At 45.9% G+C, this 27,179-nt stretch overlaps 1 protein-coding gene across 1 annotated transcript in view; it reads left to right on the top strand.

Annotated features, from left to right (window-relative positions):
• The window catches only part of TAF1 (TATA-box binding protein associated factor 1), a 113,405-nt gene that overhangs the window by 33,961 nt on the left and 52,265 nt on the right, over positions 1–27,179 (top strand). The window contains exons 15-19 of the mRNA XM_045030454.1: positions 9,559–9,663; positions 11,940–12,140; positions 19,267–19,408; positions 25,456–25,586; positions 26,195–26,275. Of these exons, the coding sequence (XP_044886389.1) occupies positions 9,559–9,663; positions 11,940–12,140; positions 19,267–19,408; positions 25,456–25,586; positions 26,195–26,275 (660 nt within the window). The remainder of the gene's footprint in view (positions 1–9,558; positions 9,664–11,939; positions 12,141–19,266; positions 19,409–25,455; positions 25,587–26,194; positions 26,276–27,179) is intronic.

The raw sequence follows: 27,179 nt of genomic DNA, 5'->3' as shown, positions 1-27,179 counted from the left end.
TAGTAGCGGTCTATCTCGGACGCAGAGGGGTACAGATATTTTCCCTACCTCGATCACTGGCTACTCAAGGGCAGCTCGCGGCCCCAGGTACAGAATCACATGGACCTGCTCTTGGCCACGTGTGCTAACCTAGGCCTCTTAGTGAACAAGACCAAGTTGACATTGGTTCCGGTGCAGTGCATAGAATTCATAGGTGCTCTCCTGGATGCCCCCAAGGCCACAGCCTCCCTTCCCCTGGGCAGATTCCAGACTCTGAAGGGGCTTATAGCCTCGGTCATGGAGTTCCCCGTTACCACAGCCAGGGCATGCCTGCGACTCCTAGGCCACATGGCGGCATGCATGTACGTGGTCTGCCACGCTAGGCTTTGGATGAGGCCCTCCAACTCTGGTTGGCCTCAGAATTCTCCCAGGCCCGGGACAAACTGGACAAGGTCCTATCGGTTCCGGCGCGGGTGATCGCCACGCTACAATGGTGGTCCTGCCCGGCCAATATGCTCCAGGGAATTCCCTTCCAGGACCCAACCCCGTCACTAGACCTAGTGTCCGACACATCGGACTTGGGCTGGGGGGCCCACATAGGGAACTCACAGACCCAAGGGATGTGGTCAGCCATGGAGCTGTCCCTTCGCATAGATGTCAGGGAACTCAGGGCGATACACTTAGCCTGTGTGGCGTACGCGGCAAGGTGATCAGCGTTCTCACGGACAACAGTGCCGCGATGTTTTACATCAACAGGCAAGGCGGGACGAAGTCCTTGGCCCTGGAAGCCCTCAGCCTCTGGGAGTTCTGTATAGCCCACGACATCTCCCTGAAGGCTTTCCACCTGCCAGGCGTCATCAACACACAGGCCGATTGCTTGAGCAGGGTTTTCTCCTCCCAACATGAGTGGTCATTCCACTTGGAGGTCACTCACTAGCTCTTCTGAGCTTGGGACACTCCCCAAGTAGATCTGTTTGCGACCCGACAGAACTGCTGTTGCCCCAAGTTCTGTTCTGGGGGTTGGGGGGATGGGGAGGAACGCGATCTCAGATGCCCTCCTCCTGTCATGGTCCGGTCAACTCCTTTGTGCCTTTCCCCTGTTTCCCCTCATTGGCAAGGTCCTGGAGAAAGTAAAAACGGATAAGGCACACGTCCTCCTGATTGCCCCAGCCTGGTCCCAGCAACATTGGTATGGGACCCTCCTGGGCTTGCTGGTGGCCCCTCCGTGGCTGTTGCCGCTCTGCCCAGACCTACTCTCCCAGGTCCAGAGCCGCCACCTCCACCCCAACTTGGCTGCCCTCCATTTGACAGCGTGGCTGCTCAATGGCTAGATGTGGAGGAGGCAAGGTGTTCCGAAGGGGTCAGGAGTGTCCTCCTAGAAAGTAGGAAGCCATCCAGTCGCCGAGACTACCTAGTGAAATGGTCCCGGTTCTCCAGGTGGGCAGGTAAGCAGGGTACTTCCCCAATGGCTGCCCCGCTCCCACTTATCCTTGAGTACCTCCTTCACCTTAGAACTCAGGGTCTGGCGCCTTCCTCCATCAGGGTGCACCTGGCGGTTATTTCGGTGTTCTGCCTGCTGGTCCAGGACTGCTCGGTTTTCTCCAACGCCATGAACACGCATTTCCTCAAAGGACTTGACCAGTCCTTTCCTTCTGCTAGAACCCCGGTTCCTCAGTGGGATCTAAACTTAGTGTTATCCTGTCTCATGGGGCCCCCGTTCGAACCACTGGCCACATGCTCATGGTCTCACCTTTCATGGAAGCTGGCCTTCTTCGTGGCTATCACGTCAGCCCGGCGGGAGCTCAGGGCCCTGACCTACGACCCCCCCTTACTCCTTCACGGTTTTTCACAAGGACAAAGTGCAGATTTGCCCACACCCCACATTCCTCCCTAAGATGGTCTCTGCCTTTCACATGGGCCAAGACATCTTCCTGCCTGTCCTCTGCCCCAACCTCATGTCTCTAACAAGGAACGCCACCTCCATATGCTCAATGTGCGCAGGGCGCTCGCATTCTATCTGGATCGAACTAAGCCGTTCCGCAGGTCCACATAACTCTTTGTTGCTTCAGCCGAGTGCATGGGGATCAACCGATCTCCACCCAGAGGCTTTCTCAGTGGATTACATCATACATCCACACATGCTATGACCTAGCAGGGGTTCCCTCATCACCTATCATGAGGGTGCACTCGACAAGAGCCCAGGCCTCGTCGGCTGCCTTTGTGGCCCGTGTCCCTATGCAGGACATCTGTAGAGTCGCTACCTGGTCCTCAGTACTCATGTTCGCGTCGCACTATGCAATTGTCTCCCATGCCAGGGATGACGCTGGTTTCGGTAGGGCTGTGCTTCAGCCAGGGAATCTGTGAACTCCTACCCACCTCCATCAGACATAGCTTGCAATTACCTACTGTGGAATACACATGAGCAAGCACTCGAAGAAGAAAGGACAGTTACCTGTTCCATAACTGGCGTTCTTCGAGATGTGTTGCTCATGTCTATTCCACACCCCGCCCTCCTTCCCCTATGTCGGAGTTGGTCCGGCAAGAAGGAACTGAGGGTGAGGGGAGCGCGTGGCTCCCCTTATAGCACGCTATAGAGGCGCCACTCCAGGGGTCGCAGCAGCGCTCCCCCTATGGGTACTGCTAAGGGAAAAACGTATGGCACCACTGCACGTGGCGAGCACACACACCTACTGTGGAATAGACATGAGCAACACATCTCGAACGCCAGTTATGGAACAGGTAACTGTCTTTTCTATAGTTAATAGCAGTTGATGCAATTCGGTGCTAATATACATACCAATTTTTCTTTGAGTGCTTGCTCATGTCAATTCCAAGCAGGTGTGTGTGGCTGTGTGCACAGTCATCAGAAGGTTTTTTCCCCTAGCGGTACCTGTCGGGTTGGTTGTGGAGCCCCCTGGAGCGGTGCCTTCATGGTGGTATATAGCGGTCTCTGCCGACTCGCCACCTCTTCCTTCTAACCGCCAGTGATGATTGTTGGAGCATCTCTTCTCTTGCTACAGCAAGCAATCGCCTAGTGGACTCTTTCTAGTTGTATCTGTAAATAGTTTAAAACTTAGTATTAGTTAGTTCAAGTAGTTCTTAGTTAGATAAGTTTCAGTTGGGGGTTCCTCTCACCACGTTTCCCCTCCTGGGACTGGGGCATATCTCGGTTTCAAGAGTTTAAGCCGTGCGGGTCTTGTCTGAAGACTATACCAAAGGGAGACCCACACAACTCCTGTTTAAAGTGTTTTTGGGGGAAACCCATCAGATGGGAAACTGCAAAATGTGTGGATGCTTCTGCCAAAGGACTAAGAAGGAGAGGGACTTTAGGCTGAAACTACTCCTCACGGAGTCAGCTCTTTGTCCAGCCTGCACAGGTGGCATCTGACCCCATGCTCAGCACTTCAGTGCGGAGCACGCCGGCCTGGGTAAGAGAGGCTGTGGCGCCACGAAAAGACTCGGACTCCAGGGACCCTCGGCACCACCACTCCCCGGCGCCGAAGACCACCTCCGCTATGCGTTCCCGGCACCGTTCCTATTTTCCAGTGCTACACAAAAGAAAGAAGAGAGAGAGAGGTCGCTCTTCCAGTAAAGCAGTGGAATGAGGAGGCACCAGCGGGGTGTGTCCCACGCCGGGACATCCTGCTCTGGCTCCGACTCAGCTGGCACAGTCGACTCTGGCCTCATAGGGAGGGCCATTGGGTCTGGGTCTAGTGGACTCCCTGGTGCGGGAGTCTTGGGAGGAGGACATAGACCGTAACTCCACACTGGACACCTTTGAGGTGACTGGGGACCTCATAGTGATAATGGTGCAGTCCCCGCATGGGCACCGTCACCATAAAAAGGCACCATGCCCTCTATGGGCAAGCCGGCGATGATGTGGCACCACTCCCTAGCATTGTCTCGCTCTGCACCACCATGGTTGCCAGGGTCAGAGTCCTCATCGGAGGCAGAGTCGAATGCCTCTACGCGTAGCTGGCACTGCTCCAGACAACAGGAAGGGCAGCCATTGCCTATGATGTCACCGCAGTGGCAGGCACCAGCTCAATGGCCCTTCTGGATCCCATGGACCTACCACCAAGCCCAAGTGCTGGGGTCCAGATCCTTGTCTGTGGCTTTGGAGGCACCGGCCCCTCCATCATCAACACCTGTAACCCAGGAACCTCTCTATGGACAAGAGATGGGCATGCAGGCCGGCACTGAGACAGCAGCGGGACCCGGCATCGGAGCCAGTACCGAGATGGGCCCGGGCCCGGAGACCAGCACCGCTCTCGGCACCACTCAGGGCATTTTGGCGCAGGGGATGCCTGCGAGCAAAAGGGGCAGGAAGACCTGGTGCCCTTGTGGGCCTCTTTCTCATCTTCCCCTGATGAAGCAGTGGTGGGCAATCTACCACACTGCTGGCCATGGACAACAGAGCCCACCAGGAGTTGATCAGACAGGTGGCTCAAAATTTGGCCATGCAGATGGAGGAGGTATCAGAGGAGAACAACCCCATGGTCGACATTTTGGTGCCTGAAGGTCCCTTGAGGGTGGCTTTGCCCTCATTAAGACCATCACTACTAAAGCATTGTGGCAAATGCCTGCTTCTCTTTCCCCCTTCCACGGCAAAAGGGGTGAAGAGGAAATATTTTGTGCCTTCCGAAGGGTATGAGTATCTGTTCACACACCCTCAGCCGGGTACTCTGGTGGTGGAGACTGCCAACCAAAAGGAAAGGCAGGGACAACTGGAACTGACACCTAAATCCAAGGAGGCGATGAAGCTGGACCTCTTCGGTAGGAAGGTATATTTTACCAGGGGGCTCCAGCTTCGTAATGCTAATCAGTAGGCAGTCCTTAGCCACTATAGTTTTAATTCTTGGAACATGTCTAATTTTAAAGAACTACTTCCAGCAGACTCCCGCTGGGAGTCTGCTGCAGTCCTCGATGAAGGCAGGGTCGTCTTGAGGACTTCCTTAGATTCGGCAAACTTGGCAACCCGTACCATGGCAACAACCATGGCCATGAGAAGAAACTCATGGCTTCAGGTGTCAGGGCTCCCGCACAAGGTCCAGCAGACCATGCAGGATTTGCCTTTTGACTGTATAGGGCTGTTTTTGGAGCAAACAGACACTAAGCTCCACAGCCTAAAAGACTCAAGGGCAACTCTGAAGTCCCTGGGGCTTAATACACCAACCCCCTAAAGAAAGCATTTTAAACTGCGGCCTGCTCCTCCATTCTATCCAGCTCCTCCAAGACAGGGTTATACCAGGAAGCAGGACAGGTGTAACAGATGGAGACCTTCTCAGTCCTCCTCTAACCAGGGCCCAGTGCTCAGCAAAGCAGCCCCCAGCCTCTAAACCAAACTTTTGAAGGTGCGCCCGGGGGTGATGCACCAGTTCAGATCCCGGATCCTTCCCCTCCCTTCGTAAATCGTCTATCCCATTTCTACCATGCCTGGGCACAAATCACCTCAGAGCAATGGGTTTTGAGCACGGTAGAATTGGGATATTCTCACCCTTTCCACCCTCCTTCCCTGTCCCTCTTCAGAGACCTTTCTCACGAGCAACTTCTCATACAGGAGGTCCAAATGCTCCTACAACTCGGGGCAGTATAGGAGGTCCCTTTAGAATTCAGGAGTGGGGGTTCTATGCTGGGTATCTCCTAATCCTTTGAAGGCCAAGGGTGGGCTCAGACCTATTCTAGACCTGTGAAACCTCAACAAATTCATGAAGATGATAAAGTTCCGCATGGTCTCCCTGGCTTCTATTATCCCCTCCCTGGATCCAGGGGACTGGTACACTGGTACACTGCCCTCGACTTGAAGGACATGTATTTTCACATGTCCATAGTCCTGTCCCACAGACAGTTCCTCTTCTTTGTGGTCAACAACACCCACTATCAGTTTACGGTTCTTCCCTTCAGCCCCATGAGTGTTCACCAAGCGCATGTCTGTTGTGGCAGCCTTCCTGTGGAAACGGCAGGTGCAAGTATTCCCGTACCTCGACGACTGGCTAATCAAAGGCTGCTCCAGATCCCAAGTGGAGGTCCACGTGAGCCTAGTTCAGATGACATTCCACAGGCTTGGCCTCATACTGAATGTAGCAAAGTTGACCCTAACCCCGACTCAGAGAACAGAGTTCATCGGAGCTCTCCTGGACTCCGGTCAAGCCAGGGCATTCCTTCTGGAAACTCGCTTTCTCTCCATGGGTGCCATCATAGAGAACTTCAGGTGATACCCCACCACTATGGCACGAAATTGCCTGAAGCTGCTCAGGCATATGGCCGCTTGTACATATTTAGTTCAGCACACCAGACTGCGACTCCATCCCCTTCAAGCTTGGCTAGCCTCAGTGTACAGGCCTAATCAAGACAGCCTAAACAAATTGATCACACTCACTCCCCCAGTTATCCAGTCCCTCAAGTGGTGGCTTGACCCGCAAGCGGTGTGTGCCGGAGTGCCCTTCTCTGGGCCCCAACCCTCGCTGTCTCTAGTAACCGATGCATCGGCGATGGATTGGGGGGCGCACTTAGGCAGACTCAAGATGCAGGGCCTCTGGTCCCAGACAGAACTTTCATTGCACATCAACTTCAGGGAGCTAAGAGTGGTCCGCCTTGCTTGCCAGATGTTCCAGGCCCATCTGGAGGGCAGATGTGTATCGGTATTGACCGACAACACAACAGCGATGTTCTGTATAAACACAGGGTGGTGATGCTCACTACTCTCCCCTGTGCCTGGAAGCCCTCAAGCTGTGAGATTTCTGCATCTCCCATTCAATACATCTAGAGGCATCGTACCTTCCAAGTTCCCAGAATGAACTGGGTTCGCAGTTCTCGGCATTTCCCCAAATAGATTTGTTTGCAACAAAGTACAACAGGAAGTGTCACCAGTTTTGCTCCTTCCTGAATCACATCCCAGGCTTGCTCGTGGACACCTTTCTCCTCCCTTGGAAGGATCATCTATTATTACTCTTTCCTGCCCTTCCCACTTGTACACAAGGTCCTGCTGAAGGTCAGAAGGGAGGGACCATCAATGATCTTAATAGCGCTAGCGTGGCCACGCCAGCACTGGTTCATTACGCTTCTAGGCCAGTTGGTGGACACGCCAATAACCCTGCCCCGGGTCCTGGACTTGATCACCCAGGACCATGACCATTTCCAGCATCCCAACCTGCAGTCTCTCCATCTCACGGCATGGAAACTCCATGGCTAAACCCCTCAGAGCTCACCTGTCCAGACCCTGTTAGGGAGGTCCTCCTTGGCAGCAGGAAGCCATCCACTAGGGCCACCTATCTGGCCAACTGGAAAAGATACTCCATTTGGGAACTACAAAAGCACACTCCACCCTTACAGTCATCGATTCCTTTTATCCTGGACTATTTGTTGCATCTAAAACAGCAAGGTCTGTCAGTATCATCAATAAAAGTGCACCAGGCAGCTATCTCAGCTTTCCATCCCAGTTTGGCCAGTTGCTCAATTTTCGCGAAGCCCATGGTGGACTACTTCTTCAAAGGATTAGATAGGCTGTACCCTCAAGTAAAACAGCCTGTTCCCCCAAGGGATCTCAACCTTGTGCTCTCTAGATTGATGGGACCCCCTTTCTAGCCTTAGCAAGATGCTCCCTCCTCTACCTTTCCTGGAAAGTAGTGTTCTTGGTAGCTATAACTTCCGCCAGGAGGGTGTCTGAGCTTAAGGCCTTAACCTCAGAGCCTCATATGTGGTCTTCTGTAAGGACAAGGTGCCAGCGTTTAAAGGGCCTGGGGCTTCTTAAATCACCGGTGCAGCCCTGCCACCACTACCCCGCTATAACGGTGTTTCACCTATAATGCGGTAGGGATTTTTGGCTCCCCACAACCGCGTTATATCAGGGTAGAGGTGTATATGCATAAAAATTGGCAAAGAAGGCAACCCCTGACAAATATTAAATCATCCGAGTAAAGGCCCTTGTCAAAAGGCCAAATGCCTCAAGATGAGAATTGTAACCAAAAAAGCAGCATAATGAACTGTAATAAATAAATGTATATTAAATTGTGTAAAAGTACATGTATATTTAATAGTGTTATTAAAATGTAAAAGGAATTTTTCTGCTTTCTCTGTGTGCCTTATTCATATATTTCAAGGGCAGAAGGGGACCATTGTGATCAACTATTCTGACCTCCTGTATAACACAGACCGTAGAACTGCTCCCAAATAATTCCTAGAGCAGATCTTTTAGAAAAACATCCAATCTTGATTTAAAAATTGTCCATGATGGAGAATCCACCACAACCCTGGCAAATTATCCAATGATTAATTACCCTCACTTTAAAAAATGTACACCTTATTTCCAGTATTGTTGGCACAGCTTTCTAAACTGCTTAAATAACTTACCCAGATTTTTTACAACATTTTAAGGGTCTGCGTCTTATCGACGGTGAATTTTTGTGTAATTCTGTGTAAATAACAGGGCAAAGCAAACCAGACAAACGTGTGATTTACTAGCCAGTTGTAAATCTCCCTAGTAAAACAGACTAGTGAGAATAAATAACACAACAGGACTAGCCAACCAGCAACTCCCAAGGCTACAAAAAACAAATGAGTAAAAATGAAAATTATTGTTTAAACAAACAAACACATAACCCCAATAAAACACCACACCAGTCAATAAAACAGCAGTGGCTAAAGAAAGAAAAAAGGTACCAATTAAAGTTTTAGCAAAATACATTAAAAATTAGTTAAATAATTTTTTTTTCATAAAGAGGGTAGTATTGATTATTTGCACCTGCATAATGTTACAAAACAAGGTATAAAGTATGTGTGTTTGACAAAGGGAGGTAGAGGACCCATACCAGATTGGATCAGCATAAATGTAATAAGAAAAACATGCTACCTGCCAGGGCCGGCTCTAGGCACCAGCGGGCCAAGCACCCGCTTGGGGCGGCATCCTGGGGAGGGCGGCAGATGGCCCCGGTGGACCTCCCGCAGGCATGCCTGCGGGAGGTCCACCGGAGCCGCCGACCCGCAACCGCCAGAGCGCCGCCCCTGCCCCAGCAAATCCTAGCCGCGGCTGGGAGTTAAAAGGCTCCGGGCTGCCTGCCGCGGCAGTTAAAAGGCTCCGGGCTGCCCGCCGCGGCGGGGAGCCGGGAGCCCTCTGGTTCCCAGCCGCGGCTGGGAGTTAAAAGGCTCCGGGCTGCCCGCTGCGGCGGGGAGCTCTGAGCCCTCTGATTCCCAGCCGCGGCTGGGAGTTAAAAGGCTCTGGGCTCCCCACAGCGGGGAGCCCAGAGCCCTTTAGACACGCCTGCCGCCCTAAGGGCGCACGGACTGCCCCCCCCTCAGCCCAGGGCGGCAATTCAGTGCGCTGCTTGGGGCGGCAAAAACTCTAGAGCCGGCCCTGCTACCTGCACCTCAAGACTGGGCAATCCTTACACTATCCAAATCACTTGTGTTTTACGCTTAATAAGGTGGTAATAGATTTTCCTAAAAGTGTCTTATTAAAACTTTAAACTAGTTAAGCTTAGTAGTTGGTGTGGACTGTGCTTTCGCCCAATAACGTGCCGGGTTTGCTGTCTGGTAGCAGTTCCTGCTGCTGAGTGCTAACTGGAGTGGCATTGCCTCTTACAGAAACCTGGCAAGGACCCTGGAGCACCAGATTGTAAATACGGAGAGACAGTTTACTGTCACACATCTCCATTCCTGGGATCGCTGCACCCTGGCCAGTTACTGCAGGTGAGAGGAGCTGCATTAATTTTGATGGAATAGATGGGCCCAGAGAATTAAAAGTGTTAACCTGAGCCTGTTATTTTACAACACTAAACAGTAAAATGTGCTTTGGGTTTTTGAGTACAGAGACCTTCGCTTGATGAGTGTTGTGGAAGCATAACTTTGTATTGAAGATACAGAAAAAAAAGAAAAAAAGAGTAAAAGCATTTTAAAATATAAAGCATTAAGTAAGGCTTTTATTTTACCAGTATGTTTTGTTTCCTTTCCCTTTAGCTGTAGAGAGTTTTTAAAAGTAAAACCTCTTGAGCAGTTTTTAGATGGTATTAAAGGTGGCAATAGCTGTCCTTTTTGGGGAAAAAAGAAATTAGTTGACCTGGTTTGGAACTGTTGTTGCTGCCGCCATTGTTAGAGTTCGATTTTGCTTTCTGTAAGACAACACACACACAAGAGGAGAGAGAAAATTATAGAAAATAGAGCTTTTGTCTTTGGTGCTAACTTCCGTTTGAAGCCTTGCTGCTGGAACAACATGGCCACAGCACAAGGACTTGTTAGCCACTTTGAGATCTTGCAAACTTGTACCAGCACTGGGCTATTTAACTGCCTCACTGGTCACAGACTTACAACTTATAACAGTATTGCACAAGATGCAGTCCCAGCTGGCTAAGCCAGGCTCTGATTAAATAGAAGGTGAAACAGAGAAAATGAGACGGAAAGGACACATGAGGGAGATGATGACAGCTGGAACCCAAGTCTCTCCTAGGTGCTGTTCAGGACTTAGCCTAATCTGGTGGAGATGGTGATGTCATTGATTCCCTCCCTCGCATTGGCCATGTCTGGTTGGGATGCTTTTCAGGAACACTGTCATCCTGGGGTCACAGGAAATGCTAGTGGTGGTAGCCATGATGGTGTAGAGTATAATCTGAAAAAGGAAAGACAGATGAGCAGTGATGGCAGGGGTATGATGGGCTATGACTTAATAGTTAAGGGTTTGTTGGGTTCCACTTACATTCCCCCTCATCTTCTTCTCCTGGTCTTTCTACCCCACCCCCCCATGTCAGGTGTCTCTCTTCTCTCTCCCCCCCCGCCCCATATGCATATCTTACTAAGGAGATGATTTAGTCAGTGGTTTCTTGTAGGCTTTATCGACAAAAGAGACCTTGAAGAGGGGTTGAGATTTAGACAGGATAATGGCCTTATGATCAACTCAGAGCGTGTCCTGTTCCATCCATGGGAGCGGCATGGGAGAATCTGACAGATGGTTATGTGGCTAGGTGTTATGAGTGAAAGAGATGGTGTGGTGGGGAGGTGATCTAAAGATGAATAGGAAGGAGTGGACAGTACTTTCCTTTCAGTCTCTCCGGTCTGAACCTCTGTCTTGTCATCTGACTTCTCTTTGCTTTCCCCTTCATATCTAGGTTTTTAAAGTGCTATTTTTCCTTTTTGTATCACCAAAATCTGTCCTTTCATCACTACTCTGTTGCTAAGACCCTTGTCCAAGCCTTGGTCTACACTTGATTACTTAAACCTTCTCCTCTCTGGCCTCCCTATCTCTTCAGTCTGCCCTAGACCTATCTTGGTAGCTGTAAAGTGCTATCTGTGTTTCGTAAGGATGCCTCTGCTAAAGTTTCAGAGGGGTAGCTGTGTTAGTCTGGATCTGTAAAAGCAGCAAAGAGTCCTGTGGCACCTTATAGACTATGTGCATCCGACGAAGTGGGTATTCACCCGTGAAAGCTCATGCTCCAATACGTCTGTTAGTGTATAAGGTGCCACAGGACTCTTTGCTGCTTCTGCTAAAGTTGCCTCCCTCTCCTGTTGCTCTGCTACTGCACTCAAGTGCCTCACTTTCAAGACTCTGCTTCTCTATCTGAGCATAGTGTTCTGTCCTCTCTTACTGCTAACTGCTCCCTTCCCCCACTTCCCAGCTTTGCACCTTTATTTATATTGTCTTGGTGGAATACTCTCACTTCTTTCTGCCAAGTATGCTTTCTGTCCTCTTTCAAATCCTACCTTAAAGCACAGTTTGAGGCATGCTTCCTGCTTTCTTTTCCACACCTTCCCTTACCTTAACTATTGTCCCATGTTTTATCTCACTTCAGTTAATTAGTCTCTGGGGCAAGAAATGTGTCCTGCTCTGTAAAAGTGCATGTTGTGATGTGAATGAATATTGATGGTGTCATAATGACCGTGTTGTGCTGGGTCTCTTTCAGAGCTCTTGTTGGTGTTGCAAAGTCTACAATGATCAGTGTCTATCTTTAAAATTTTTGTTTGTTTTCTCTTGTCAGGCATTTGAAAACAATCTCTTCCGGGCTCCTATTTATCTGCACAAGATGCCAGAAACGGATTTCCTAATTATCCGGACACGACAAGGCTGTTATATTCGGGAGCTGGTCGATATCTTTGTTGTTGGACAGGAGTGCCCCCTCTTTGAAGTTCCTGGTCCCAACTCCAAACGGGCTAATACCCACATCAGAGACTTTCTACAGGTATGTGATAGGCCCAGTACCGGGACGATTCCACTAAGAGAAACCTGGAGAGAGTATATGAGGTAGCTCCAGGCCTGTAAAGTCTGTCCTGAGCTGAGGTGCCTATTGCCCCTGCTAGGGCCTTGTCTTTGTTTCAAAGGTAAGAACAATATGGTAAAACACACTTTGGTTAAGTAATTTTAATTTACCAATTACCTATGCAAGTTTCTCATGGTTCTTTGTATTTTAGATAAAGTACAGACTGCAGACTTTTATTATAAATTTTCAAGTTTTTTAATAGCCAAAATAGAATTTGAAAGCAAATAAGAAGTTACAGAAAGCAAAATCAACATGTTTATTTGATAGCGTTCACATAATTTAAAATAATGAATTTACATGGGAATGAATTTACCAAGGGATTACTAAAAAGTAATAAATCAAACCAATGAATCCAAATCTAATCATAAACTTATTACATAGGTGAACTAACTCTAGTTCTGTGCTACTTTGGACAAGGCATTTTGGTACCAAGACAGAACTGTGAATTCTTAAATACATAGCTTTATTGATTTGACAAATAAGCTTATTTTTTCCAGTTAAATTATGGAACTGTCGGTAACTGTTCATCCCAACATCTGTAAAGTTAAATGTTTTAAATTTAAACAATCACTTAATTACTAAAAAATGGCAATTTAATTCAAAATTATCTTACAGAGGAGACACTCGTAGCCAAGTTTTCCCACTTACACATACAATTAGCACACATTAAGCCCCAAATAAAACTTGCAGGTAACAATTTAAAACTAATTCTAGTGTCTGTGGAATTTTAGCAGTAGTCTTTACTTACAAATCTAGTCAAATTTTTTTCCTCTTTTTATCTAAGAAACTATCAAATTCTCTTGGCCACAGAAGCCTGACTTTTCTAGGTTAATCTCTTTGAAACATTCAGTTTTTTTCTCAGCTGTCTTTTGCTGAGAGGGTGAATAGTTTCTTCTTAACACTAACTCTGTTTGCAGTGAGTTGTTCCAGCCTCAAAACTCTCAAATACTTATTAATTTAACATTATTTCTAGGCAACTAAAGTTGAACTTGTTAGTGTAAAGTTTGTCATTTACAAGACATCAGCTCAGGTACATACTGCTGGAGAATCATTAAGCTTAATGTGTAACCCAGTTGTTGCCTGGGTAAAAAAAATACACATAATCAAATCTTTTCGCCACTTACTTGTTAGAATTGGTATGAAGGTGTGTTTTCCAGCTCAGCTTCATGGTTTCAGTGACTGGTTTTTTGAGACAGATAAGTTTATTTGGGTAATTTTAATTCAAAATGCCATTTAATAGTTGTATTCTTGTTCTTTCTGGATTTTGCAAGTCTCCCTAAAGAGATAAAGTTAATAGACTGCTTGTCTTATGGCATGACTTCACATGTTACCAGATGGGGTGCTCTTTGGTGCTAGCTGGTGATCCCCTTCTGTCTCTTTTGTCAGGATGCTTTATCTTCAGGGAGCAAAATGCTGAACAAAACAGGCCCTTTTTGATCCATTTTGATTGGTGGTGTGGCCTGGACGTCATTTGGCAAAACTCATGGGGGCCAGACAGAAAGTAGTCATGTTTCTGATAATGACTTGAAATAGTCTAACCATAGCACAAGTTATCCCTTTGCATCCAGTGAGAAAACTAACTATCTCCTTTGCAGTTTTTGTTTTGCAATTGTTCATCATTGGTTGTGTCAAGGTTCCCTCCCCGCCCCCGAACTCTGGGGTACAGATGTGGGGACTTGCATGAAAGACCCCCTAATCTTATATTCTACCTGCTTAGGTTAAAACTTCTTCAAGGCACAAATTCCCCCCCCCCCCCTTGTCCTTGGACTGGTATTGCTGCCACCACCATGTGATTTAAACAAACATTCAGGGAAGGGTCACTTGGAATCCCTATCCATCCCAGTATATCTCCCCAAGCTCCTTCACCCCCTTTCCTGGGGAGGCTTGAGACTAAAATACCAACCAGTTGCCTTAGCAATGTGAGCTCAACCAGACCCTTTGTCTTTAGGACACTGAAATGAATCAGGTTCTTAAAAGAACAACTTTTATTATAAAGAAAAAAGTAAAAGAATCACACCTGCAAAATCAGTATGGAAGGTAACTTCACAGGACTATAAAAAGATTTAAAACACAGAGGATTCCCCTCTGGGCTCAGCTTCACAGTTACAAAAACAAGAATGAAACTACCTCTGTAGCACAGGGAAATTCACAAGCCAGAACAAGAGATAGCCTAATGCATTTCCTTGCCCTACTCACAGATTCTGTGGTTTTAGATGGATTATTCCAGGTATATTTTTCAGGAGATATTTTACCTGTTTGGCTTCTCCCTCCGTCCAGACAGGGAAAACAAAACACATCCTTCCACCCCAGATCTGAAAGTATCTTCCTTCCTCATTGGTCCTTCTGGTCAGGTGCCAACTAGGTTATTTGAACTGCTTAACCCTTTACAGGTAAGGCAATCCAGTACAGCTGCCAAGGAGGGATTTTATGCTACTGAATGGCTGGCATACATAAAGGTTACTACCCTTCCCCCTATATTCATGACACCTGGTGACCCCACAAATCTTCATTTGCAAACATCTTATAGAATCACATAAATGTAGGGTTGGAAGGGGCTGTAGAGGTCAACTAGTCTGTCTCTGACAGGTGTTTGTACTCAAACTCCTCCAGTGACACAGGGATTCCACAACTGGTCTAGGTAGCCTGTTTTAGTACTAAACTATCCTTTATAGTTAGAAAGTTTTTCCTAATTCAAACCTAAATGCCCTTTCTGCAACCTAAGCCAATGACTTCTTGTCCTACCTTCAGTGGATATGAAGAACAATTGATCACTGTCCTCTTTGTAACAATACTTTACATATTTGAACTCTTACCATGTTCCTCCCAGCCTTCTCTTCTCTGGATTGAACATGCCCATTTCTTCTTCGAGTGATGTCCCTGTGGATGCTCCACTGTACATGCGTCAGCGCCCCAATGCTCCTGGGTTGGGAGATCTTCATCAGCAGTGCCCGGTGGACCACACATGTGCACCTCCCCGTCTTGTGCTGTGAGCGGGTCTTGTATATATAGTGCGGTCCGACTGCCCCTCAGTTCCTTGTCTACCGCCTTTGGTCTAGGATGAAATCTGCAGCAGAGCCTGCTTCTCTTTTTGTCCTGTTAGATCGTGTCTTTCCTGTTACCCTTTAGTGTAGTTTAATATTTATAAAAGCAGCATATCCACTTCGTCAGATGCATCCGACGAAGTGGATATTCACCCACGAAAGCTCATGCTCCAAAACGTCTGTTAGTCTATAAGGTGCCACAGGACTCTTTGCTGCTTTCTCTGATACTTTAATATTTATATCCTCCCTTTTCATCCTCTCCCTGTTAAAAAACAAACAAAAAAAGAATTTATTTTAAGCCTCTTTACCCTTTCCAGTTCATACCTTAGGTTTTCATTTTCCTGCTTCTCACCCTTCCCAACTGGGAAGCATTTTCCCTCACCTTTATGTCTGGATCTCCTTGGTTTAAGAGGTGTGTTTCCTGCCGGATTGCCTTGTGGTAAGTCAGTCACCCACAGTGCATTTTCAGCCTCAGAAAGGGACACGTCCTCCAGAAGCGTGCTCACTGCCATGACCTCACTGCCAGGGCTAGAAAAGACCAAGACATTCGGCTGCTACATCTTCTCATGGAAAAATTACTGCATCCAGCATCAGACCCTGGCCCAAACATGTCTCCTGTGCGACTCTTATGCTCCTCTAAATCATCCACCAACCCTCATTCGCCATGCCTTTCTAAAAGAAAATCTTGTGTTTCACGTTCTGATGAGAAGAAACTGGCTCCTTCATCACCTTCTGAGACGCCGCCCGCCAGAACGCCATCCCCTGTCAGGTTAGTTGCCTTGACATCCTCGGAGAGAGGACATAGCTCCAGGGCCCATCCAAATACCTCCAGTACTGAAGCTAAGCAAAGATCTAAAGACCATAATTGGGCAGACATGCAACCCTCGGCACCGTCTCTTGGCACTACAGACCGAGACACAAGACCTTCAAGAAGAGTGCCAGCTGTCCTGACTAGACCAACTTTGGGTATTATGGCATCTACAAAACTGCCGGCACTGGCACGCCTACCAGCGCCAGTGACCATTATGGCACTGAGCAAGTCCTCCACTTCATTTGCTGGCTGCTCAGGAGAATGCACCTCTCTCTCAGTACCGATACACACACTGGTGCTGATGATGCTCCTCCCCAAGAGTTTAGATCCCCAAGGAACTACTTCTCTGATGTGCCTGAGTCACCACTACTCAGACTTGACCTCTCTCCACTTCCATCCTTCTTTCTGGACCCACACCATTCTTCCCTTTCTCCTCCGAGGACAGTACCACCCTTCCCCAGCAACGTGGAGGAGGAAGAGGAGGAGTACTCCATCCTACCCTGATACTTGAGATAGGCTTAGAAGACTTCCTCTACTCATCCTCACTACCCACAATCCACAACTGGACCAGGGCCCTGGTATGGACTGCCATGGATGCAACCCCATGTGCCACTCCCTCAAAACTGGCCATACTGGGATCCTTGGGCCATGTACAGAGCACAGTTTGGGAAACCTCCCATGGAGGAAAGCCAGAGGGCTTCTCTTAACCCCCAGAGGCTAAGCATCACCCTATAGCAGATGAGGAAAAAGAACAGGATGACGAAATTCCACCAACACTCCACTTCTCATCGTTTTCCCCTGATGAGGCTATCATGCCTCCACCCCCTATTGCAGCTGATGACTTCAAACATTTCCAGGAGTTATTTTGAAGGATTGCAGACTCTCCGCTCCAGATTCCTTTGGAGGAGGTGAAAGATTAACAACATAAGCTGCTTGACATCCTACACACATCCTCCTCTAAAATAGCTCTCCCTGTCAAGGAGGTCCTTCTTGATCCTGCCAAAGTGCTCTGGCAGACCCCAGTGTCCATCCCACTGACCTGCAAGTGGGCAGACAAAAAAATATTATGTTCCTGCAAAAGGCTTGGAATTTCTTTTTTCTCATTCCACCCCAAATTCCTTAGTCATCAAGGCTGTGCAAGAAAAAGGACAACAATACCAACCTTGACCCACACATCATGACAGAGACTGGAAGAGATTAGATCTATTTGGATGCAAGGCTTATTTGTCTGCTACACTCCAGTTCCGAATATCCAATTATGAGGCCCTCATGGCTAAGTACAATTACCTCAGTTGTTCTAAAATACAGGAACTATGCCAAGACCTTCCTGATGACCAAAATAAAATAAAAAAAAAAAAAATTACAACTCCAGTCGCTCATATCTGAAGGATACCTCTGCAACAGATGAGGTAGTGATCCTATAGACAATAGCCTCCTTCACCACCACATAACCCTGATCGATTCTCAGAGTGCCATTCATTCTGTGCACTGAATGAAGCAGTGGACCGTGGATACAATGGTATGTGATCATGTAATTAAAGACTATCATAATGAATATGCACAAGGGGGCCAAATTAAGGTAGTACAGGCAGCCTTAATTCTGGCACTTCTGAGCTTTTGAGTATTTGACTTTGCAATCTTAATGTTTAACACATTTTTTGTGTGTGTAATTTTCTAGGTTTTAAAAAAGCAAACTGAAAAAAATCTATCATATGGAATCCTTTGATTCCGACATGGGTAATCAGCAGGGCTGGAACCTTTTGATCCACGGAACAGACCTTTGCCACTTGAGCTAGTAGAGCAAGGGTAGGCAACCTATGGCACGTGTGCCGAAGGTGACACGTGAGCTGATTTTCTGTGGCACTCACACTGCCGGGTCCTGGCCACTGGTCCGGGGGGCTCTGCATTTTAATTTAATTTTAAATGAAGCTTCTTAAACATTTTAAAAACCTTATTTACTTTACATACAACAATAGTTTAGTGTTATATTATAGACTTATAGAAAGAGACCTTCTAAAAATGTTAAAATGTATTACTGGCACGTGAAACCTTAAATTAGAGTGAATAAATGAAGACTTGGCACACCATTTCTGAAAGGTTGCTGACCCCTGTAATAGAGTAACTGATTGCAGTAGGAGGCTGTATTTGATCCAGCCACTAGAGGCGGATGAGACACATACTTTGCTAGTAGGTTTCACAGATATTTGCTGACAGCAGAGGAATGGTGAAACTCAGGAATCTTGGTTCCATTCCTAGTTCTGAAGGGTGAGACTTCTCACAGACACTTCTTGCTCTTTCCCCTCCAGCCTGTCTCCTTGAGTCTCCCCCTCTTGGCTTTCTGTCAGAGTTTGTCTTTCTCCTCTTCCCCTTTTCTCTCCCTGCCCTTTTGAGGATCCTTGTTCCAGTCTCCTTGTCTAGCCATTCCCAGTTTTTTCTCCCTTCCCTCTGCAGGCTCTTTATCCAAATCTTACTTTTGTACGGCTTTCTGGGTCATCTTTGCATTTCAGCCAGGTTCTAAGTGACAGCAGGGGGAATATTGAGAGCAGAAGGGTGTCTGAGCTCTCAGTTTCTGTGGCAAGTGCCACAGAAGCTGGGAAGAGCAGGTGCAGGGAATGTCCTGCTTAGTCCCTGCCACCCCATGCTGGAGCATACTTAATGCAGCCCAAATCGTTGGAGAATTTAGCTGCCAAATTTGCAAGTCTGTATGGAGCATGTATGAATTGAGATTTTTCAAAGGGTTATAACTCCCGCCTCCCCCTCCCCCCCCCCAAATTTGCATGTTTATTCACAGGACCAGGAAAAGGCATATTCCTCACACCAGGGTGACCTCCTCTTGTCAAATTTCAAGTCCCTGTTCCAAAGTATAGAGACTAGAGATTCTAATAAGTCATAAGAATTTTTTTTTAACTTGGGCAAAACGTATTTTTCATTAATCTTGTTCTGATTATGGCTGAACCGTTTTGGTTGATATTTTCCAAAAAAAATTTCAGCTTTAGGCAGATATCTGGCATGGAAAATTTAAGCCTAAATTGTTAGTTTGATAAAGTTATAAGCAACAGAAAGTGGCGCTTCTGATGGGAAATGTTGGTTGTTCTTAAGTATAGGCAGCACTATTAGCCCTGCCTGTAATAAATTCCATCTTCAATGAGTGCTTAGCACACAAAGCATACAGCAATGTTCTTGGCTTGCTTTCTAGGTCTTCATTTATCGCTTGTTCTGGAAGAGCAGAGACCGGCCCCGGAGAATTCGCATGGAGGATATCAAAAAGGCATTTCCTTCACACTCTGAGAGCAGCATTCGAAAGCGGCTAAAGCTATGTGCTGACTTTAAACGCACAGGTAATCCAGAGCCTTCAATGTAGCTCATTAATCACTCAAGAAGGTCACCTTTTTAGTCTGTCATCCTCTTATCACCTTCAAGAAACAACTGAAAGCAAACCTCTTCCCAAAAGGCCACATCCACCTTTTGTTTATGTACTCTAGCTTGTTTGAACGTGAACAAGTGATGTCCAGCCTTTTCAGCCTGAGACCTCAACATATTATTTAAAAAAGGTCAAGGGGCCACAGTAGTGCTTCAGCTATTTCCCCATGCTCAGCAGAGCCAGTTCAGCCCCAAATTTGTGTGTTTGCCTTCCACAGATTGGCAGGAAAAGAGGCAGCGGAGCAGCTAGTTACTCTCCTCCTGCCACTGCAATGCAGCAAGAGGCCTAATGGGGAGCTGCTGAGTAGCTGGGAAGGGACAGCAGCTGCTCTGATGCAAATCATGTGTACTCTGCAGTTGAGGAGGTGGCACTTCTTACCTCCTCCCTGTAATGATGAGTGTTTGAATGCATTGGTTTAAAAATCCTAAAGGCCTGGTTCAGCAAACACCTTTTCAATTCACAAATACAAATTTTCTTCTTAACACAGTTGATCTTGAGGGCCAAAAGTGGCCACTGCTGTTGTAAACCCTTTGGAGTAGGGATTATTCAGTTTGGCACTGAACTTTCTATACTAACTTGCACACAACCCCTTCATTTTCCTGCTGGCACTGAGAGAAATTCTTACTGTGTGTGGCGGTGCACATTGTGTCTTACAGACAAAGACAAGCTGAATTCTTGCCTCTGCCCTAAGAGTTTGACAGTCTGATTCAAGCAAATACCGTACACAGAATGACAGAAACACAAAGAGGCAAGAAGGAAGTAGTGTAGAGCTCTATATTGGATGGCTACAAGAAAAGCGGATTTATAGGGATGTTGGGGGATGAGAAGAGTGACAAATGCCATTGGGACCAGAGTGGATTTGATTTAAATCATGATTTAAATCGCTAGTCAGGAAGATTCGATTTGTGTACAAATCCATGATTAAAAGTGCATTCTTGTTGGTTGTTATAACCTTACTACATATTCTTTACAGCTCAGAGATAGATGTAGGTTTTATTTTTAGAAGGTACACACTATACATTTTTAAAGTGATTTATCTTGAAAACTTTTCAGATTAGTTTTACAGCTATATCAGAAAATTGATTGGTTATTTCATTTATCAAAGGTAATTGAAGCAGATATTTATGAAGTCATTGGGAAGTGAACTATCTCCAATTCAACAGGTTAATCATTAATATTTGGAGGATTTTCTTGCTATGCTGTATTAGGAGGAGAACATCACGAGACATATAAATTGTTTTATTTAACTAAAACAACAACATTTATGTATTCTGGATTTTTTTCTTCAACAGCAAACATATAATATTTTAACAAAACAAACATATGAATTTTTGAATTTAGCTAAACAGTCAAGTTTTTTTTAAATCAGGTTTGTTTTTGTTAAAATTGTTTTAACTAAAATAGTTAAATGAATATATTTAAAAAAAAAAATTAAATCGACTGTGTCAGCCAGGTCAACATGAGAAAATACACTTCTACCTCGATATAACGTGACCCAATACAACACGAATTCGGATATAACGCGGTAAAGCAGTGCTCCGGGGGAGCAGGGCTGCGCACTCTGGTGGATCAAAGCAAGTTCAATATAACGCAGTTTCACCTATAACATGGTGAGATTTTTTGACTCCCGAGGACAGCGTTATATCAAGGTAGAGGTGTATTGGCTTCTGCAGCTAACTCAGTCATTGTCCCCTTTTAAACATTGTTATAGTTCTAGCCTTCACAACCTCCTCAGGTAAGGAGTTCCACAAGTTGACTGTGCGCTGCGTGAAGAAGAACTTCCTTTTATTTGTTTTAAACCTGCTGCCTATTAATTTCATTTGGTGACCCCTAGTTCTTGTATTATGGGAATAAGTAAATAACTTTTCCTTATCCACTTTCTCCACATCACTCATGATTTTATATACCTCTATCATATCCCCCCTTAGTCTTCTCTTTTCCAAGCTGAAGAGTCCTAGCCTCTTTAATCTTTCCTCGTATGGGACCCTCTCTAAACCCCTAATCATCTTAGTTGCCCTTTTCTGAACCTTTTCTAGTGCTAGAATATCTTTTTTTGAGGTGAGGAGACCACATCTGTACGCAGTATTCGAGATGTGGGCGTACCATGGATTTATATAAGGGCAATAATATATTCTCAGTCTTATTCTCTATCCCCTTTTTAATGATTCCTAATATCCTGTTTGCTTTTTTGACCGCCTCTGCACACTGCGTGGACATCTTCAGAGAACTATCCACGATAACTCCAAGATCTTTTTCCTGACTCGTTGTAGCTAAATTAGCCCCCATCATGTTGTATGTATAGTTGGGGTTATTTTTTCCAATGTGCATTACTTTACATTTATCCACATTAAATTTCATTTGCCATTTTGTTGCCCAATCACTTAGTTTTGTGAGATCTTTTTGAAGTTCTTCACAATCTGCTTTGGTCTTAACTATCTTGAGTAGTTTAGTATCATCTGCAAACTTTGCCACCTCACTGTTTACCCCTTTCTCCAGATCATTTATGAATAAATTGAATAGGATTGGTCTGAGGACTGACCCTTGGGGAACACCACTAGTTACCCCTCTCCATTCTGAGAGGGAAGTCAATGCAGTTATTTAATTATTACTACCATACTGCTCATTTAGTATTACTCATTACATTCACTGACACTCAGTACTACTTTAAAGGTGAAATTGTAAAAGGAAGATCTGCCTATTTCAGCTATTTATTTTTTTATCACAACTGCATCTAAAATGATAGTACCATAGAGTAACAACTATATTTTTTGCTTTAACATGATAATTCAAGAATAGTCCAGAGGGAAGACAGGCAGTCCTTAAGAAAGAAGTATGAAATAAAAAAGTTTACCAACCTGAAGATCCTGCATGTTCAGACATGTTCCTTTCATCATCTTTAACGCAGCTTCCGCCTGAGAAGGAACCCTTCTCATGATGTTGTTTCACTGGGGCAATGAGGCCTTGCATTTCTTTGTTGCACTGTTTGCATTTTGCATGCATGCCTGTCTTACCCACAGGTAGAGGAACTTCATTAAAATATTCCCAAACTGGGTCTCTTTTATGGCCTGCTGCCATTCTAGGTTTTCCCTTCTAGTGAGAGAATGGTGTGGAAGATCACAAATCAATGAAGGCTACACTCAGAAAGACCTCAAGACTTCTGGAATATGCTGCTCAAACAGTTTCACTTTTGTTTCTACTGCCTGTCCCTCCCTTTTCACATTTATCTCCAGACTTCTCCTTTTCCAGCTCTATTCCGCCCCCAACAATCGTCTATTCATTGAACTTTTTGAAACTTTGCAGTTTTAGAGAGAGGGATTGACTCTGTGTACACAAATTTGCAGAGGGACAATAGGATTGAGGTCTGTTATTTCTCACCTCTATATATTAACTAATTAATTTTATTTATTTATTTAAAAACATTTTTGCTGTTAACAGGCATATTCTCTCTGGAGACACAAATCAATAGTTTGAGAATTGCAAAACTAAGGATCTCTGATAGTGCTCAGTCTAGAAGATACCGAGTCCCATTGGGTAGATAGAAAGATTAACCTAAATAATCTCTACAGAAGCCCCTGGAGCCCCATAAAATTGGGTCCCTAATCCATGAACTATTGGAACTCATTTACAAAACTTTTTTTTTTAAACATTACATGAATATATTGTCTCATACTATAGAATTAGAATCCCTATTCCATGATGAGATATCTGAGATACATTATATCTTAATTAAAACTATCTTTAAATAGGTTTTTTCCTCAAAAAGCATTTTATAAAAAAAAATGAAAAAAATCAGATTTTTTAAAATTTAAATAAAAAAAACAACCAAAATGTTGATTTTTATCCACCCTGATTGGGACATACTTGGTGCATTGGTGTTTTAAACACTTTTGAAACTTAAGTGTTAAGAGGCAGGGGAAGAGGTGGCACTGTGGTCTCTTAGCTGCAAGGCATTGACCATGATAAATGTAATTGAAGCCAAAAATCTGTCTCTAACCCTAATTTGTTTTTAATATCAGGGATTTGTTTAATTTGTTCCCATTACTAGATGTTACACTAGAATAATTGAGATTTGGAATGTAGCTGAGAGGATGTAGTCCTCAGGCTCTGGGACCTCTGTCTGCGGCACGGTATACATCTTATTTCAGCTCACCTTCATGGGCCAAGAACGCTTCGGCAGATTGCTTGAGCAGGACCTTCTTGTCTCACCATGAGCGGTCCCTCCATCCAGAGGTGGCCAGCTCCATCTTCCACAAGTGAGGAACTCCCCAGGTGGACCTGTTTGCAGAACAGGAAATGCCACGTCTTTTGCTCAATAAGGGGCATGGACAGGGGATCCCTGTTGAACACTTTTCTATTCCCATGGTCGGGGGCTCTGATGTATGCCTTTCCTCTGATGCTGTTGCTCCCAAGGGTCCTCATGAAGATCAAGCAGGACAGGGGGAAGGTGATCCTGATAGCACTGGCTTGCCTGTGCCAGCACTGTTACAGCATGCTGCTGGACTTTTCAGTGGCGATTCTGTTCCAGCTGCCACTCAGGCTGGACTTGCTGTCCCAAAACCATGGCAGTCTTCTGCATCTAAATCTGGTGGCACTGCACCTGATGGCTTGGCTGCTGCGTGGTTGAATGAGCAGGAGTAGCAGTGCTTGGCCGATGTCCAGCAGATTCTGTTGGGAAGTAGGAAGCCCTCTACCAGAGCAATCTACCTGGCCATATGGAAACGGTTCACCTGTTCGACCTTGGATAAAGACATCCAGCCTGAGCAAGCATCATTGTAGCTGATTTTAGACTATCTTCTGCATCTCAAGGTCCAGGGCTTGTCTCTTTGTTGATCAGGGTCAATTTGGCAGCCATCTCTGCCTTCCATCTTCCACTCAGTGGCAGACTGGTTTTCGCCCAGGACCTGGTGAGAAGGGTAGGTGAACTTGGGGCCATGATGGTGGACCTTCCTTTCACCATTTCCCATAAGGATAAAGTCCCCCATGCCTACATACTAAGTTTCTGCCAAAGGTCCTATCCAGTTTCATCTCAACCAATCCATCCACTTACCTGCTTTCTTCCTAAAGCCTCATGCTTTTAGAAGAGGAATGTCGACTTCACTCCCTCATCTGCTGGGCCTTGGCCTTCTATCTACAGAGGATGAGACTGATCAAGAAATCCCCTAGATTTGTTTATTACAATAGTTGAAAGAGTCAAGGGACAGGCGATCTCCACACAGAGACCCTCCAAGTGGATTTTGGGGTACATTACACTGTGCTATCAGTTATCTGGACTGCCTCCACCCCTTAGGGTGAGGGCCCATTCCACAAGAGCCCAGGCATCCACCATGGCCACCCTCCACGATGTGCTGCTTCAGGACATATGCAGAGCAGCCATGTGAAGTTCAGTACATACCTTTGCTACACATTACGCCTTGGTACAGGACCCTGCGATGGATGCTTCATTCGGAACTGCTGTCCTCTGCTCAACTATTCCATCCTCATCCTTGCACCCTTTTCCGACTTAAGTACTGCTTGTTAATCACCCTCAGTAGAATACAGTAGGGACCATTGCTTGAAGGAGACGAAAAAGAGAAGTTGTTGTTACTTGTCTGTAGCTGGAGGTTCTTCGAGAAGTGTGGTCCCTATCTGTATTCCACTGGGTGTTTATGCAAGCGCACCATGTGTCCAAAACTGGCGATTTTGAAAGTAGTAGTGTCCATTGGTTCACACATGCTCTCTTGGCTCGTCTCATGGTTTCGTCCGAGATGATAAAGGGTAGGGCAGACCAACCACATCTCCAGTTCCTTCTCCACCGTGAATGCAAGAGATCCAAGGCAGAGGGGAAGGAGGGCGGGTAGTTGAATACAGATAGGGACCTCACATCTCAAAGAACCTCTAGTTACAGGTAAGTAACCTCTCCTTCTTTTTTGAGGGATGGTCCCTATTGTTACAAGTAAGTAACCTCATCGTCTCTGTATTTTTCAGGGATGGACTCAAATTGGTGGGTATTAAAGTCAGACTTCAGATTACCAACAGAAGAGGAAATAAGAGCGATGGTGTCCCCAGAGCAGTGCTGCGCCTATTATAGCATGATTGCAGCTGAACAGCGGCTAAAGGTAAATGTCTCTTGCAGGCTAACTGATATATACTGATCTATTACAGGTAACTCTTTCTTTGTGAAAACAACAAGGAGTCCGGTGGCACCTTAAAGACTAATAGATTTATTTGGGCATAAGCTTTTGTGGGTAAAAAAAAAACTTACTTCTTCAGAGGCATGGAGTGAAAGTTACAGATGCAGGCATTATATAATGACACATGGAGAGAAGGGAGTAACTCACAAGTGGAGTTCCAGTGTTGACAGGGCCTGTTCTGTTATTTTCCTTGTTGGGCCTGTACATGCACCCCTCCAGCACCCCCCCAAATACCCCTCCCCTTCTTCAGCTCCCCTCCTTTGACTCCCCACCTGCTACCTCCCCTCTCCCCCGCGGCAGTGTTCTCTTTTAGGGAACCTGAAATATGGTAATCCTAGTCCAAATGCTGATACATGTTTCAGCTTTGTTAATCTCCTGGTGGGTCTCTCCTCACAGTGTGTTCTGTATACTACACTTGGTCTGTTCTCTGGTGGAGACTGTCAGTCTCGTAGTACTCTGTTTTTTTCCTTTTCTCATGGGTCCTTTTTATAATTTGGGAGTTTGATTTTTTTTTCCCTTCTGTTTCTCTACAGGATGCAGGTTATGGGGAAAAATCATTCTTTGCCCCAGAGGAAGAGAATGAAGAGGACTTCCAGATGAAGATTGATGATGAGGTACTGTCAGGGCAGAGCAGGGAAAGGGTTAGACATATGATGGTCTGTAAACTAGTCTGGTAGCAAATAAATAAAATATATCTTTTTTTTAAATGGAGAACATATTTTCTTTTGGGTGTGGATTGTATAATCCTGATTTCCTCCCCTCTCCCCCCCGCCCTTTTTTCCCTGAGGAATCCACCCCTTGCTGCAAAATGGACTCAATGCAAGGGCTTGTCTGTACGAATAGTTAATTGTGGCAAACTGGGATATAAGCCTACCCCCCACTAGCCTATTATGTGCTAAGGGTCCTGGGGCTGAAGGTAAAATCTATGCCAAAACTACAGCTAATATAACAGCAAAGGATGGCCTGAACACATTACAATAGTGCTCTGAATTCCACTGACTAGTTGTAATAGCTAGGACTGTATTATCTGAGACCCCTTATCCACCCAGCTCCCACCAAAGCAACTGTGCTCCCTCTACAGGGATGCTGCTGGTAGATAGGCCTATGGTCAGACTCTCAGGCGTAGGTGGAAGAGCCTTGTCAGCATCTCTTCATTGATCAGTCCATGGTGGGGATTTGAGTTGGGAGTTGGAAAGACAAGAAGAAAAGCACCATGAAAGCAAGTGGAGAAGAGCCTGGGGAAATGGAGAATAGACCTCTCTGTGGACTTGGTCATTGCTCCCTTTAATTGTTGTTTAGTGTTTAGTTACCAAGATGATGGAAGTCTTAGAAATATCCAAGATAAAGAGGGAGACTAAGTAGTGAGTGGACTGTGGTGATCCGTGTCCCATTCTTGAAGGAGATTACTGCAGACCCTAAGCTGTTCAATTTGACAGACTATAAATTTAGATCTAATAAAAAATATAGTCATGCAATCTGATGGTACAGCAGGGTTCCATGAGGCATCAGCTAGTGCTA

Source organism: Mauremys mutica, chromosome 9 (genome assembly GCF_020497125.1).
Source record: "Mauremys mutica isolate MM-2020 ecotype Southern chromosome 9, ASM2049712v1, whole genome shotgun sequence".
Taxonomy (NCBI): domain Eukaryota; kingdom Metazoa; phylum Chordata; order Testudines; family Geoemydidae; genus Mauremys; species Mauremys mutica.
This window is presented reverse-complemented; position numbering and strand designations above follow the sequence as displayed.